The sequence below is a fragment of the Oryctolagus cuniculus genome, chromosome 1, assembly GCF_051225735.1.
Source record: "Oryctolagus cuniculus isolate XC-2025 breed Fujian yellow rabbit chromosome 1, ASM5122573v1, whole genome shotgun sequence".
NCBI classification, from domain to species: domain Eukaryota; kingdom Metazoa; phylum Chordata; class Mammalia; order Lagomorpha; family Leporidae; genus Oryctolagus; species Oryctolagus cuniculus.
The window spans coordinates 18,465,785-18,480,502 of NC_142867.1; the positions used below are offsets into that span (position 1 = coordinate 18,465,785).

The following is a 14,718-nucleotide window of genomic DNA, read 5'->3' on the forward strand; positions in this document are numbered from 1 at the left end:
GGCAGAATTAGGAGAGACAGAAGTGTTCCTTCCACTGGTTCACTCTCCAAATGGGTACAAGCACCAAGGCTGATCCAGACTGGGGTCAGGAGCCAGGAGCTTCATCTGCGTCTCCCACCTGGGTGGCAGGGGCCCAAGCAGTTGGACTGTCTGTCACTGCTTTCCAGTGTATTAGCAGGGAGCTGGATTGGAAATGAAGGAGCAGCCAGGACGTGAACCAGCACCCATATAGGAGGCCAGCATCACAGGCATTGGCTCAACCCACTACGCCACAATGCCAGCCCCAGGATTTGAATTTTTTTAAATATTGATTTATTTATTTATTTGAAAGTTAGAGTTACACAGAGAGAGAAGGAGAGGCAGAGAAAGAGATCGTCCATCCGCTGGTTCACTCCCCAATTGTCCACAACGGCCGGAGCTGTGCTGATCTGAAGCCAGGAACCAGGAGCTTCTTCCAAGTCTCCCACATGGATGCAGGAGCCCAAGGACTTGGGCCATCTTCTTTTGCTTTCCCAGGCCATAGCAGAGAGCTGGATCAGAAGTGGAGCAGCTGGGTCTCAAACCGGCACCTATATGGGATGCCGGCGCTGCAGGCGGCAGTTGACCCACTATGCCACAGCGCCAGCCCCTGAATTTTTTTTTAACAGAACATTCAGACGTTTCCAGAAAAGGCTAGAGCATATTGGGGAAAGCTTATGTTTAAGAATCTCTTAATTTGGGCCAGCGCCGCGGCTCACTAGGCTAATCCTCCGCCTTGCGGCGCCGGCACACCAGGTTCTAGTCCCGGACTGGCCGCCGGATTCTGTCCCGGTTGCCCCTCTTCCAGGCCAGCTCTCTGCTGTGGCCCGGGAGTGCAGTGGAGGATGGCCCAGGTGCTTGGGCCCTGCACCCCATGGGAGACCAGGAAAAGCACCTGGCTCCTGGCTCCTGGCTCCTGGCTCCTGCCATCGGATCAGCGCGGTGCGCCGGCTGCGGCGACCATTGGAGGGTAAACCAATGGCAAAGGAAGACCTTTCTCTCTGTCTCTCTCTCTCACTGTCCACTCTGCCTGTCAAAAAAAAAAAAAAAAAAAAAAGAGAGAGAGAATCTCTTAATTTGTTGTTTTCATTTGCAAGGCAGAAGAGATTGAGCTCCAATCCACTGGTTCACTCCCCAGTTGCGCCAGGCTACAGCCTGGAGCTGGGAATTCAACCCTAGTCTTCTACCTGGGTGGCATAGACCCAAGTACTTGAACCTGTTACCTACCTGCTGGCTCCCAGGGTATGAATTAGCAGGGAACCGGGACTCAAACCCAGCACCCGAGTGTGGGATGCAGGGATCCCAGGCAGTGGCTTGACTGCTGTGCCAGACACTTGCCCCCGCTGCTGTCTTTTTTAAGAGCTACATAACATTTCATGGATTATCCCTTCTGTTGGGCACAATGTAGTTTTTGTTTTTTCCACTATTACAATAGCCAAGAGGTGAACATTAGTTCAACGTCTCGTTTTCAAAGCAAGTTCTTATTATTTCTTTCACAGAAAAATTGGCCGGCGAGATGATACCCCATTTTACAAATGGGAAAGCTAGTTTGTTGAGACTCCTCCTGGAGCAGGGGCCCTGAAGGTGACGTAAGAGCTGGAAAGGCGGCCCACCCACAGTGACATGCAACATGTCAGATTCTTGGGCTCTTGGGACCCATCACCAGCCCCTTGAATGGCTGGTGTACAGGGTCACGTGAAACCTCCCAGGTTAGCAAAGGTTGCCAAGGCGACGCAGAGGTATTCAGCCCTCGCAGGTCTGAGGGTGACACCTGCTTCAGGCCCAAACTTCATGTTCTACTTTGGATTCTAAAACAGGCCAACATGAGCAGCACCTAGTGGACACTTGCTGAAGAGTCCCAAGGCCCCCGGCTGTCCCACCACCTGTGAGGCTTCCCCCTCCTGTCCTCAGGGGCCCTTTGTCCACCGGGCATTGGTTTGCAGGTGTGGACTCGGCTCCCTCCTCTTCCTGCATCTCTGTGCCCACATGGGCTTCTGCCGTGGGTAAAGCACCCAATGACTTTGTTGTGATAAAGATCACAAGAACTCCTGAAACCGGTGCCCAAGTCTCCACTTTGTCCACTTTCTCTCCTCCTCCCCTTGCCCTCCCCTCAGTGACAGAGTAACAGTTCAGAGGGGGATGCATGGTCCCAGCTCTGTCTCCAGATAGCTGTTGGTCTACAGCAGGTCACTTGACCTCTCCGTGCCTCAGTTTCCCCACTTGTGAGCTGGGCGAAATGCTTCACTTGGAAAGAATTTGGAGTTCTCTGTGGGTTCCTCACACTCGGGTTGGCTTTGTTTTCTGGTTATCATGAATAATGACACCCTGAACACCCATGTACAGTATGGACATATTTTCATTGCTTTCGGTTATATAGTTATGAGTGCAGTTTTTGCTGGGTTTTATGCTAACTCTATTCTGAACTTTATTTTATTTTTTAAAAAGATTTATTTGGCCAGCGCCGCGGCTCACTAGGCTAATCCTCCACCTAGCGGCACCAGCACCCCGGGTTCTAGTCCCGGTCGAAGCGCCAGATTCTGTCCCGGTTGCCCCTCTTCCAGGCCAGCTCTCTGCTGTGGCCAGGGAGTGCAGTGGAGGATGGCCCAAGTCCTTGGGCCCTGCACCCCATGGGAGACCAGGAGAAGCACCTGGCTCCTGCCATTGGATCAGTGCGGTGCGCCGGCCACAGCGCGCCGGCCGTGGCAGCCATTGGAGGGTGAACCAACGGCAAAGGAAGACCTTTCTCCCTTTCTCTCTGTCTCTTTCTCTCACTGTCTACTCTGCCTGTCAAAAAAAAAAAAAAAAGATTTATTTATTTTTATTCAAAAGTCAGAGTTACACAGAGAGAGGAGAGGCAGAGAGAGGTCTTCCATCTGATGGTTCACTCCGCAATTGGCCGCAACGGCCAGAGCTGGGCAGATGTGAAGCCAGGAGCCAGGAGCTTCTTCCGGGTCTCTCACGTGGGTGCAGCGGCCCAAGCACTTGGGCCATCTTCCACTGCTTTTCCAGGCCAGAGCAGAGAGCTGGATTGGAAGTGGAACAGCCGGGACTTGAACTGTCTCCCATATGGGGCCACCGCCATATGGGATGCGGACGCTGCAGGCGGATGCTTAACCTACTAAGCCACAGTACTGGCCCTGATGGAACAGTGTTTAAGCCTTCAAGGACCAGGCTCTGCCCTGGGTGGGACAGTTAGCCGTGGGTACGATAACCTCTTGCCTGTCAACATGCAGTATTTGCTGTGTGCCACTCCTGCCCTAAGGCCCTGTTGACCAGTGTAGTTCTCCTGACAGTCCAGTGAGCTAGGTCCCGTTACCGTCTGTCCTCATCCCACGGGACCGGGTGACTTACCCATCATAGGCAGCACAGCCAGCGCACTACAGGGCCCAGGCCGCCAGCCCCTACACTCGTGCCGCCCCTGGGTCTCTGCACGGCAGCCTCGTCACATCACTGTTTCTTCTCGCATTATTATTATCCTCGTCTTTATAAATAGGGAACCAGGCCTGGAGGGAAAGGGCTTGGTTGGGGCCCTACTGTGAGCCAGAAAGAATCCGGGCCCCTGGCCCCAGCGGGAGGTCCTTGCCAGCCCTGTGTAGCAGGTGATGGTGATCACGTGTGGGCACGTGCGGAGATAATGCCTGGAGAATCTCACACACAAAGCCAGGGGCAGGGGCTGGGGAGAAAAGGTGGGCGTGGGTGTGATGGGGGAGAGAGCAGGCTAGGCACTGGCCCCCGCCTGGCTGATGCCTGTGGGTCCGGCCAGAGCCCGGCTGCTTCCCAGCTGCCAGTTCCTCCTAGCCTGGAGCAGCTCCTTGGTGAAGCTGCTGGTGGGGCCCGCCCTGCCCGGAGCGGTCACGGTCAGTGTCGAGGTGCCCAAGGGCTATCCAAGGGGTGCCCAGGTGGCCGGGTGCCCGTATCCCTGGGGAAGCCACCTCTCAGTTGGGGGTGGGAGCGGCAGAGGCCCGCGTGACCTTGCCGCTGACATTCCTCAGAGGCCACGTGGCCGCAACTGGCAGGGACAGCTGCGGACAGGGGCTGAACCAGCTTTGTTCCCTGGGTGGCGCCCGCTCTCCACCCAGGCCCCGCTGGGGCTCCTACCCACCGCCGTGTTCCTTCCTGGGGCTTGGGGTGGGGGGCAGTTGGCCCCCTGGGTCCCTGCCATGAGGGCCTAGAGGCACGGAGCCGCCACCAGAGGTCTCCCCACGGCGGGGTGGGGAGTGGGGGCGCACAGGGCTCTGGAACAATGGGACAGGACCAGACGAAGCAGCAGATCGAGAAGGGGCTCCAGCTGTACCAGTCCAACCAGACGGAGAAGGCATTGCAGGTGTGGACGAAGGTGTTGCAGAAGAGCTCGGACCCCGTGGGGCGCTTCCGCGTGCTGGGCTGCCTGGTCACAGCCCACTCGGAGATGGGCCGCTACAAAGAGATGCTCAAGGTGGGTGGACCCTCCCCAGGCAGCCTGGGGGCCCTGGGACCGGGCCTGGATTTCTCCCAGACTCCCCGCTGTCTCACGGGCCGGGGGCCTGGGCCTCTGAATCCACAGCTAAAGCCCTGAGTCTTAGTGCCGGGGCGGGGGGAGGGGGGGTGTCTCAGCTTCAGGCTCAGGCCTATAGCCTTGAACTTCAGTGTCAGAGCTGCTGAGACCAATATTCTTGGGCCTCAGGGTCCGGGGTTTAGGATCTCAAGCCCGGCTCTCAGCAGCCCCTCCTGTTGTGGGGGCTGTGGTGTCTGAGTCTGGAGGCTGATGCCGGGTGGGTGGTGGCGACTCCAGATCCGAGGCTGGGAGTGGGAGGGTGCAGGCTGAGTGCCCTGGGCTGGAGCTAGTTTGCATCTGGGGCCTGGCCGCTCAGATCTGACACTTTGGGGAGGCGGAGGAGGACCTGCTGCTTTGCCTCTGAGGCTGGGGACCTCCAGGTCTGAGCCTGCGGGGTGGAGGCGGGAGTCCAAGGCTCAGAGTGCAGGCTGAGAGCCACCTGCCCACCCCCGTGGCGGGCAGTTTGCCGTGGTCCAGATCGACACCGCCAGGGAGCTGGAGGACGCCGACTTCCTCCTGGAGAGCTACCTGAACCTGGCCCGCAGCAACGAGAAGCTGTGCGAGTTCCACAAGACCATCTCCTACTGCAAGACCTGCCTGGGGCTGCCCGGCACCAGGGCGGGGGCCCAGCTCGGAGGCCAGGTCAGCCTGAGCATGGGCAATGCCTTCCTGGGCCTGAGCCTCTTCCAGAAAGCCCTGGAGAGCTTCGAGAAGGCCCTGCGCTATGCCCACAACAACGACGATGCCATGCTGGAGTGCCGCGTCTGCTGCAGCCTGGGCAGCTTCTACGCTCAGGTCAAGGTGGGCTGGGGGCTGGGGGTGGGCGCGGCGGGGCTCTGGGGCTCCCGAGAACTCCGTGTTGGGCTCCCGGTTCCAGCCTTCCCTTTAGGTGGGGGTGAGGTGAAGGAGGGTCGGAGGGCAATGACTTACCCAGGAAGGCAATGCTGGGCCAGGAAGGATTCAGACCTTGACCTGGCCGATTTCCTGGGGACAGTGGGAGGCTCCTGCAGGGGAGGTCAGGCCAGGAGCATGGCCCTGGCACCTGTGTGTCATCTGCATGGTCTTGGGCAAATCACCTCTCGTCTCTGAATTGCAGGGAGGTGCGATGCGGGAGACGGGGGCTCACTTTCCAGCAGGGCTGTGAGGTGTCATGAGCTGAATAGGGAGCAGCTGTGGTCTCCAGGCACTGCTGGCCACGGAGCCACGGGGCCATGGGACCATGGGGCCATGGGGCCACAGGGCGGGGGTGGGGGGTGGCGGGCAGCAGCAAACTCCCTGTCCGCGTGAAGCTGTGCTCTAGGTGGGGAGAGGGGCCAGCAGCAGCATCCGGAAGTCGGCTGCATGGTGCAGCAGGGAGTGCTTCGCGGGAAGGGAAGTGGGGCACGGGCCTGGGCAGTGCCCGGCTCAATTTCTCGTTGTTTTAAAGATGCAGTTATTTATTTGAGAAGGAGAGACAGAGAGAGTGAGCATACTTGGGCCATCCTCTACTGCTTTGCAAGGCGCATCGGCAGGGAGCTGGATCGGAAGTGGAGCAGCCGGGACTTGGACCGGTGCTCCAGTGTGGGATGTCGGCGGCACAAGCCGCAGGTTAACCAGCTGGGCTGCAGCACTGGGCCCGGGAGACCGCAGGGCCACAGCCAGGATTTTGTTTTCAGGGGGAGCCACTGAGTGGGCAGGATCGAGGAGCCAGGTGTTTTTTTTTTTGTTTTTTTTTTTTTTTTTTTTTTTTGACAGGCAGAGTGGACAGTGAGAGAGAGAGACACAGAGAAAGGTCTTCCTTTGCCGTTGGTTCACCCTCCAATGGCCGCTGCAGCTGGCATGCTGCAGCCGGCTCACCGCGCTGATCCGAAGGCAGGAGCCAGGTGCTTCCCCTGCTCTCCCATGAGGTGCAGGGCCCAAGCACTTGGGCCATCCTCCACTGCACTCCCTGGCCACAGCAGAGAGCTGGCCTGGAAGAGGGGCAACCGGGACAGAATCCGGCGCCCCGACCGGGACTAGAACCTGGTGTGCCGGTGCCGCAAGGCGGAGGATTAGCCTAGTGAGCCGCGGCGCCAGCCCCAGAGGTGTTTGTTTGTTTGTTTATTTGTTTATTTTTTAAAAAAAACCCTTTTTGTTATGGAGGAAATTAACCTTAATTATTCTCTCAGCAGAATCATATAATGAACATACCTAACACTCAGATTGAACACATATTCATATTTTTGCCATGTTTGATTGATGTACATTTTAAGACAGTTTTTTTGAAAGATTTCTTTATTTGAGAGGCAGAGTTACAGAGAGAGAAATCTTCCATCCACTGGTTCACTCCCCAAATGGCCAAAACGGTGGAGCTGGGCTGATCCAAAGCCAGGAGCCAGGAGCTTCTTCCAGGTCTCCCAGGCAGGCACAGGGGCCCAAGGACTTGGCATCTTCTACTGCTTTCCCAGGCCATAGCAGAGAGCTGGATCGGAAGTGGAGCAGCCGGGATGAGAACCAGCACCCATATGGGATATTGGCACCTCAGGCGGGGGCTTAGCCTACTATGCTACAGCACCAGCCCCAATTTTTGTTTTTTAATTTGAGAGACACACTAGAGTTTCCATGCTCTGGCTCACTCCCCACAATGCCCACAACAGCCAGGGCAGGAGCCTGGCATTGAACCCAGGTGCTCTCGTGTGAGACGTGGGTATCTTAACCGCTATAGGCCAAATGCTCGCCTCTGGTTTACGTATTTTAGCTGAAGTGTCATGATAGAAAATTATAGACATTGTTATTTTTATTTCGCCCTGAAATAGTTCAGGATGCATCTCTAAAATTACAAAAGCGTTTCTTACATAAGGACACTGCCTTACATAAGCCCAGTTCTGCTATCACACACACACATCAGAATTGACAGTCATCTCCCAGTAGCATCTGATGCCCAGTTCCTATTTAAATTTTTCTCCTTAGTCCAACCAAGACGCCCGGGGAGGGACCGAGCACCAGGCTGCCACCAGAGAACGTGGGTTTGCTCTGGGGGCTCCAGTTTCTGAGGCTGAAAAAACAGAAAACAGCAGAATATGCTCCAGCCACAGCACGAAGTGAGAAACCAAGACAGACTCACCTCTACACTGAAACTACAGGTTGAGCTTTTTTTTTTTTTTTTTTTTTTTTTTTTTTTTTAATTTGAAAGACAGAGATAAGAGAGCTAGAGCCAGAGAGAGAGAGAAGTCTTTTAACTGCTGGTTCACTCACCAAATGATTGAAATGGCCAGAGCTGAACTGACCCAAAGCCAGGAGCCAGGAGCTTCTTCCAGGTCTCCCAGGCAGGCGCAGAGGCCCAAGGACTTGGGCATCTTCTACTGTTTTCCCAGGCCATAGCAGAGAGCTGGATCGGAAGTGGAGCAGCCGGGATGAGAACCGGTGTCCATATGGAATGCCGGCACTGCATAGCGCCAGCCCCACCCTGCTCCACTTCCTGTTGATGTGCACCCTGGTTGAGGGCTCAAGTACTTGGGTCCCTGCCACCCAGGTGGGGTCCTGGATGGCATTCCAGGTGCTGGGCTTCAGCTTTGTGCAGCCCTGGCTGCTGATCTCTTTTTTGTCTCTTGTCCCTCAGTTGCTCTGCCTTTCAAGTAAATAAAACTAAATAAAACTTCAAAAACTAAAACAAGGAGATATAGAAAATTATTCAGAATTCATTTAAATCTAAACTATTCTATTTTTACCTTAACCATTTGGATCCACAGAGATCCAGTGTCAGGGAGTGCAAACTGCGTGACAGCTTGTGTGTCGGGTGCTCTCACGTAAAGAACCTTCGTTAGCCATCCCCAGCCTTGTGAACTGGTGAAGCTATTTCACCTTCCCTTCAGACACGGATGCTCAAGTTCCAACAGGTTGAATCATGGCGCTATTCAACTAATGAGTGCCAGCTGGGATTTCTGTACACGCCCAGGGTAGCTGGGATTTGAACCTGGTTCTCTGAACTCCAAGTTCAGTATTGTTTCTGACCTCAGGATGTCTGACACGTGCTATAACTGTTAATAGAGCCTATTGAAAGAGATGAAAAGTTTTCTACTCACCCTAAAACATGCCTTTGCCCTGGGCGTGATTGAATTGGGGCACCAACAAGGCCGTTGGCTTCCACGGTTCATTGAAGATTCCAGATTTATTGGCCGGCCGGCTGTCCAGGCTTCTTTCTTCATGCGTCCCAGGGAGCCACGTGACTTCTTTGTCTCCTGGCGGGATGTGGCTGGTGCATTTTTGGCAAGGGCACTGTATCGGTGTTTCTGCTACATCCCAGCAGGGTGGCCCAGGCAGTGGCCACTGGACCCCTCCAGTGTTGGGGTTTGCATTCTCTCTCCATGGCCAGTGGCTTAACCCATGGCACCCTGTGAGGATGCCATTTTGAGGCCACATTTTCACTAATTATTTTGTTTATTAATATAAAAGGCAGAGTTAAAGAGACCTTCCATCTGCTGGTTCACTCCCCAAATGACTGGGGCCAAAGCCAGGAGGCCCATCTTCCACTGCTTTCCCAGGTGCATTAGCAGGGAGCTGGATCACAAGTGGAGCAACCGGGACTCGAACCCACGCCCATGTGGGATGCCGGCATCATAGGCACCCACTTAACCTGCTGCACCACAGCCGAGTCCCCCTCATCAATGGTGTTAGCACCCACAGACGTTATTTCATTTTGCCAGTAATAAGGTAGCGATTTGTAAGTTCTGTCCTTCTTCATGTATTAGCTGGGGTTTTTCTTTCTTTTTTTATTTCTCTTTTGACAGAGTTAGACAGTGAGAGAGAGACAGAGAGAAAGGTCTTCCTTCCATTGGTTCACCCCCAAAACGGTTACTACAGCTGGCGCAAGCCAGGAACCAGGAGCTTCCTCCTGGTCTCCCATGCAGGTGTAGGGCCCAAGCACTTGGGCCATCCTCCACTGCACTCCTGGGCCACAGCAGAGAGCTGGCCTGGAAGAGGGGCAACCGGGACAGAATCCAGCACCCCAACCGGGACTAGAACCCGGGGTGCCGGTGCCGCAGGTGGAGGATTAGCCTAGTGAGCCGTGGCGCCGGCCTTAGCTGGGGTTTTTCTATAACGAATACCATTCTATCCCGAGTCAGGGCTGGCTGGTTATTCGGAGATGCAGGTCCCATAGGAAAGGTGGCAGACGTGCCCCCTCCCCTTGCCGCTGAACGACTGCCTTCCCCGAGTAAGGAGCCGGGGTGACCGCTGTGGTCGGTGGTCGTGCCTGTGTGCTGGCTCCTCACTGTGACACCACGGGGCGGGTGGGGATCTCTAGCAGCATGGTCAGCTGAGGACCTCGGTGGCAGTCATTTCTTTTTCTTCTTTTATCACCCTGACTTGATCCCATGGCAGTCCCTTTGCTGTGCCTCCCGTGTCCATTTGACAAGGCTTCTTGTAGTCTTTGAAAGCATCCCTGGGGCTGGCGCCGTGGCTCACTCGGTTAATCCTCCGCCTGTGGCGCTGGCATCCCATATGGGTACCGGGTTCTAGTCCCGGTTGCCCCTCTTCCAGTCCAGCTCTCTGCTGTGGCCTGGGAAGGCAGTGGAGGATGGCCCAGGTCCTTGGGCCCTGTACCTGCATGGGAGACCAGGAGGAAGCACCTGGCTCCTGGCTTCGGATCGGTGCAGCGCATCAGCTGTAGCGGCCATTTGGGGAGTGAACCAACGGAAGGAAGATCTTTCTGTCTCTCTCTCACGGTCTATAACTCTACCTGTCAAATTTAAAAAAAAAAAAAAAGTGTCCCTGTTTTCTGGCATAATACACTGTACAGTGTCTGACTGTCCCCTGCCCCAGACCTGGCACCAGCCAAGCCTCTTGGTTCTCTTTCATTAGGAAATGGTATTTAAAGGCCACATGAAGGGTGGGCGTATGGCACAGTGGTTAAGATGCAGCTTGGGACAGCACATCCCTTATCAGTGCCTGATTCAAGTGCTGCCTCTGCCTCCAATTCCAGACTCCTAGGTGTGTGCTGTATCCGAAGGGAAAATGAGGTCAAGAGAAGGTTGTTGATTATTTTTATTTTTTTAAAGATTTATTTTTTTGGTTGAAAGTCAGAGTTACACAGAGAAGGAGAGGCAGATATATATCTATATCTATATCTATCTATCTATCTATCTATCTATCTATCTATCTATCTATCTATAGAGAGAGAGAGAGGCAGAGAAAGAGAGGTCTTCCATCCACTGGTTCACTCCCCAACTGGCCGCAATGGCTAGAGCTGTGCCAATCCGAAGCCAGGAGCCAGGAGCTTCTTCCAGGTCTCCCACATGGGTGCAGGGGCCCAAGGACTTGGGCCGTCTTCCACTGCTTTCCCAGGCCACAGCAGAGAGCTGGATTGGAAATGGAGCAGCCGGTCTCGAACTGGCGCCCATATGGGATGCTGGCACTGCAGGCAGCAGCTTTACTTACTGCGCCACAGCGTTGGCCCTTGATTTTTATTTTTAAAATGAGTGAGAAATGCCAGAATCTTTCTGTACGTTGGTAGTCATGAGCCAGTACCAGGAGAGGACTCTGCAGAGCCCTGTGGGGAGGGCGCGCTGGCACGTGCAGGGGCTGCACACTCTGGGGCGGGGGGGAGGGGGTGGGTAAGGTGGATGAGGGGCTCCTCTGGTCCTCCGTTTTCCTAAGGGGGCGATGAATCGGCTGATGAAGGGCAGGTAACAAGGCGGAACAGTGGAAGTTTGAGAGGATGGTCTCACGGGTGTCCTGAACAATCTCTCACTGAGACTTCGCCAGGAGGCAAACTCTGACGGGGGAACTCTGACACCCCCTCCTGTGCGTCTTGAAGCAGAGGAACCCTGGAACTGGCTGGGAAGTCAACCGTGTTTTCTCGCCTTTTTCATTCATTCATTCATTCAACAATGATTTATTGTGCAACTACTAAGTGCCCAGAACTTGCTAGGTTCTTGGGAGACTTCAGCAAACCCGATGGAGCCATGCCCTTGGCCCTTGGTGGTCCCCTCTGCCTACTCTTCCCCGGGGGTGGGGGGCAGAGTAAATGCAGAACGCCGGGCCCCTTGGCTGCCGGACAAGGCAGCCCTGGAGCCCTGGGCTCGGGGCGGCTCCTGCCACTCAGTGCGCCCCCTCCCCCCCGGCCCGTGTTCCCTGCAGGACTACGAGAAAGCCCTGTTCTTCCCCTGCAAGGCCGCAGAGCTCGTCAATGACTATGGCAAAGGCTGGAGCCTCAAGTACCGGGCCATGAGCCAGTACCACATGGCCGTGGCGTATCGCCTGCTGGGCCACCTGGGCAGTGCCATGGAGTGTTGTGAGGTGGGGCTGCAGGAAGGAGACGCGGGCGGGGGTAGGCACCGGGGTCTGGGGCCTCCTTTCCCCACCTCCACCCACTGAGGCCCCAAGGCTTCCTCTGGCCTGACCCCTACAGCTGAGCCTCTGCAGGGCGCGTTAATTTGCCCAGCCCTGTCCCGAACCCCAGTGCCTGCCGGTCCATCCTAGGCGACGTCCCTAACACCCTGTGTGTGGCACCTTGAAGATCATCATGGGGAGGGAGTCCCTGGAGTTCTACCGACCTGGGCGTGTATCCCACCTCTACCACTTAGGAGCTGGGTGGCCCCCATTAGCTCCTGTCACCTCTGAGCCTCACTCTCCACCTGTCGGCTCACAGTGGCCAGCCCGCCGAGTGCTGTGACTTCAGTGGCTTGGGACGTGAGGCCCCGGCATCAGGGAGACCCCAGGGTTGTGCCTTCAGAGGGGCCCAGAGGGTGGAGGGCACCCCGGGGTGGGGGTGCCTGAGCACCTGCCACCCTCACAGGAGTCCATGAAGATTGCGCTGCAGCACGGGGACCGGCCGCTGCAGGCGCTCTGCCTGCTCTGCTTTGCCGACATCCATCGGAGCCGTGGGGACCTGGAGGTGAGGGCACCCGGACGCTGGGGGCGGATGTAGGATGGGCTCGGGCCGGGCGCAGTCCCGCTCACCCCTCCCTGCCTGGCTCTGCAGACGGCGTTCCCCAGGTACGACTCTGCCATGAGCATCATGACCGAGATCGGAAACCGCCTGGGCCAGGTGCACGTACTGCTGGGTGTGGCCAAATGCTGGGTGGCCAGGAAGGCACCAGATAAGGTGAGGGGGGCCCTTTCCTGCAGCCCCGGAGCCCCGCATTCGGAGGAGTCAGTGGGTGTGGCCTTTTGCCACCCCTTTGTCTGATATCACCTTACCCCTGACTTCATGAGGCCAGAACATTCTCCGTCATTTTACAGGCTCAGAGGGGGCCCATCCCTGCCCAGGGACCCATAGCTAGACCTGAGCCACCTTAGCTGCCTCTCACTATCTCACTCACAACTCCCTGTGAGCTGGGAACATTCTGCCCATTGCATGTCTAGGTAGACTGAGGCAGGAGGTGACACACACAGCCCTGGCAACTGCCCGTCTCGTCCTGCGACCTTCGCACACAGGGCAGTGGCCCCAGCTCTGCGACCCTCCCTGGCCCCTGCCCTCTGTGTGTCAGACGCTCCGCCCTCAGGCCTGGCCTCTGCTCGCCTTCTAGGCTCTGGATGCCATCGAGAAAGCCCAGGACCTGGCCGAGGAGGTGGGGAACAAGGTCAGCCCTCTTTCTGGTGTTCAGAGCCCAAGGATGGGCTGTGTGTTGTAGGGGAGGGTCCCTGGGGCTGCTCACACCCGCAGCCCTCCCTGGTCCTGCCTGCAGCCAGAGCCCTTGGGAGGGTCGGGCAGGAATTCATAGCTTGGAGACTTGCAGAATTCCTCAGAGGATTCTGGGTGCCCCTGAGAGCTAGGCACGCCCATGGGTATCAGTTGCGGTCTTCACAGTCCCCTTGCTGGTGGGCACCACATCCCCATTTTATAGATAAAGAGAGTGAGGCTCCTGTCTTCACTCCAAAGCCCGTAGTGTAGACAGCCTCTCCAGGACCCATAATCGGATCCAAATCTTCAACTGTTGAGAACAGGCTCTGTGCTCCTCAGTCTGCTGGAAGATGTATAAGTCTCTGGAACCTGCTCCCCGGCCCAACTCAAGTGCCACACAGATCTGCTTCCGGCTGCGGCACGGCCGCCCGGGTCTACCCAGGGGTCCGGCTGATGCCCACGCACTGTTAGGTGTGGATTTAATTAGTAGAAGCAGGAAAGCAATTCAGTTCCCACAGTCAACGCGTGAGGCTCGACCAATAAACTCCCCCCAATACACGAGGTGCCCAGGCCTTCCAGGGGCAAAGGGCTCTCTCCGATGGCACCCAGCCCCTCATTCTGCACCAAGGGGACCCAAGGCCCGGAGCGGGCAGGGACGCGGCCGGCGCCCGACCCTGCGGCGCTAACGTCGGCTCGACGCCCCGCCCGCCCCTGTCTCCCTGGCGCAGCTGAGCCAGCTCAAGCTGCACTGTCTGAGCGAGGGCATCTACCGCAGCAAGGGGCTGCAGCGCGAGCTGCGCGCACACGTGGTGCGCTTCCACGAGTGCGTGGAGGAGACGGAGCTGTACTGCGGCCTCTGCGGCGAGTCCATCGGCGAGAAGAACAGCCGGCTGCAGGCCCTGCCCTGCTCCCACATCTTCCACCTCCGGTGAGGGCCCCTGGCGGGGTGGGCAGCGGCCCAGGGCCCTCCCGTAGGGGGCGGGGCCAGTCTCCCCATTACCCCCAAAGAGAGGCTGCTCAAAGATCCCAGAGGCACCGGGCACCTGGCTGCGGCAGGGGCCTGGGTGGGGGAGCCAGGGGTGGGGGGAGGGGAGGGTGGCCTCGGTGAACAGGCGGAGCCCTTTGCCTCCCAAGGTGCCTGCAGAACCACGGGACCCGGAGCTGCCCCAACTGCCGCCGCTCCTCCATGAAGCCTGGCTTTGTGTGACGGCCGCCGCCCTGCTCACCCTGCACCGTCTGCCCGGACTCCCGGCGCATCCCCAGGGCAGCCAAGGCCCAGGCCCTGCCCTCTTTCAGCTCCTCTGGACCCCACCGCCCTCCGTGCCTCTCTGGACTTTGCTGTTTATAGAAAAATAAACCAAAGTTTGTACTTGGTCCTGGGAGCTCTCACTCTTCCCTGGCCAAGGCCGGAGAGGGTAGAGAGAAAGGGGAGTGAGGGCCCTTCCAGGACCCCGGGGTGGGGAGGGGACAGGGCCAGCAGGCCAGGGGGAACGTGCTGGCCGGCTGTCATGTTCGCATCGTGTGGTGGCGCCCTCGTCCGTTTGGGGCCGCTAGGACAGACACTGATTTCTCACGGTGCGGGTGA

General features: G+C 57.1%; 1 protein-coding gene across 2 annotated transcripts; it reads left to right on the forward strand.

Moving 5' to 3' along the window:
* The first annotated feature begins 3,995 nt into the window (after positions 1-3,995).
* Positions 3,996-14,507, forward strand: RAPSN (receptor associated protein of the synapse). 2 transcript variants are annotated; one of them, XM_002709096.6, is made up of 8 exons: positions 3,996-4,453; positions 5,015-5,353; positions 11,648-11,806; positions 12,306-12,404; positions 12,492-12,614; positions 13,039-13,092; positions 13,862-14,061; positions 14,268-14,507. In XM_002709096.6, the coding sequence occupies exons 1-8, from the start codon at positions 4,262-4,264 to the stop codon at positions 14,338-14,340; spliced, it is 1,239 nt and encodes a 412-aa protein (XP_002709142.1). In that variant the 5' UTR covers positions 3,996-4,261; the 3' UTR covers positions 14,341-14,507. The 2 variants fall into 2 exon arrangements, with proteins under 2 accessions (XP_002709142.1, XP_089182957.1); XM_089326831.1 differs by lacking the exon at positions 11,648-11,806 and having other exon boundaries at positions 4,028-4,453.
* Positions 14,508-14,718: the final 211 nt, after the last annotated feature.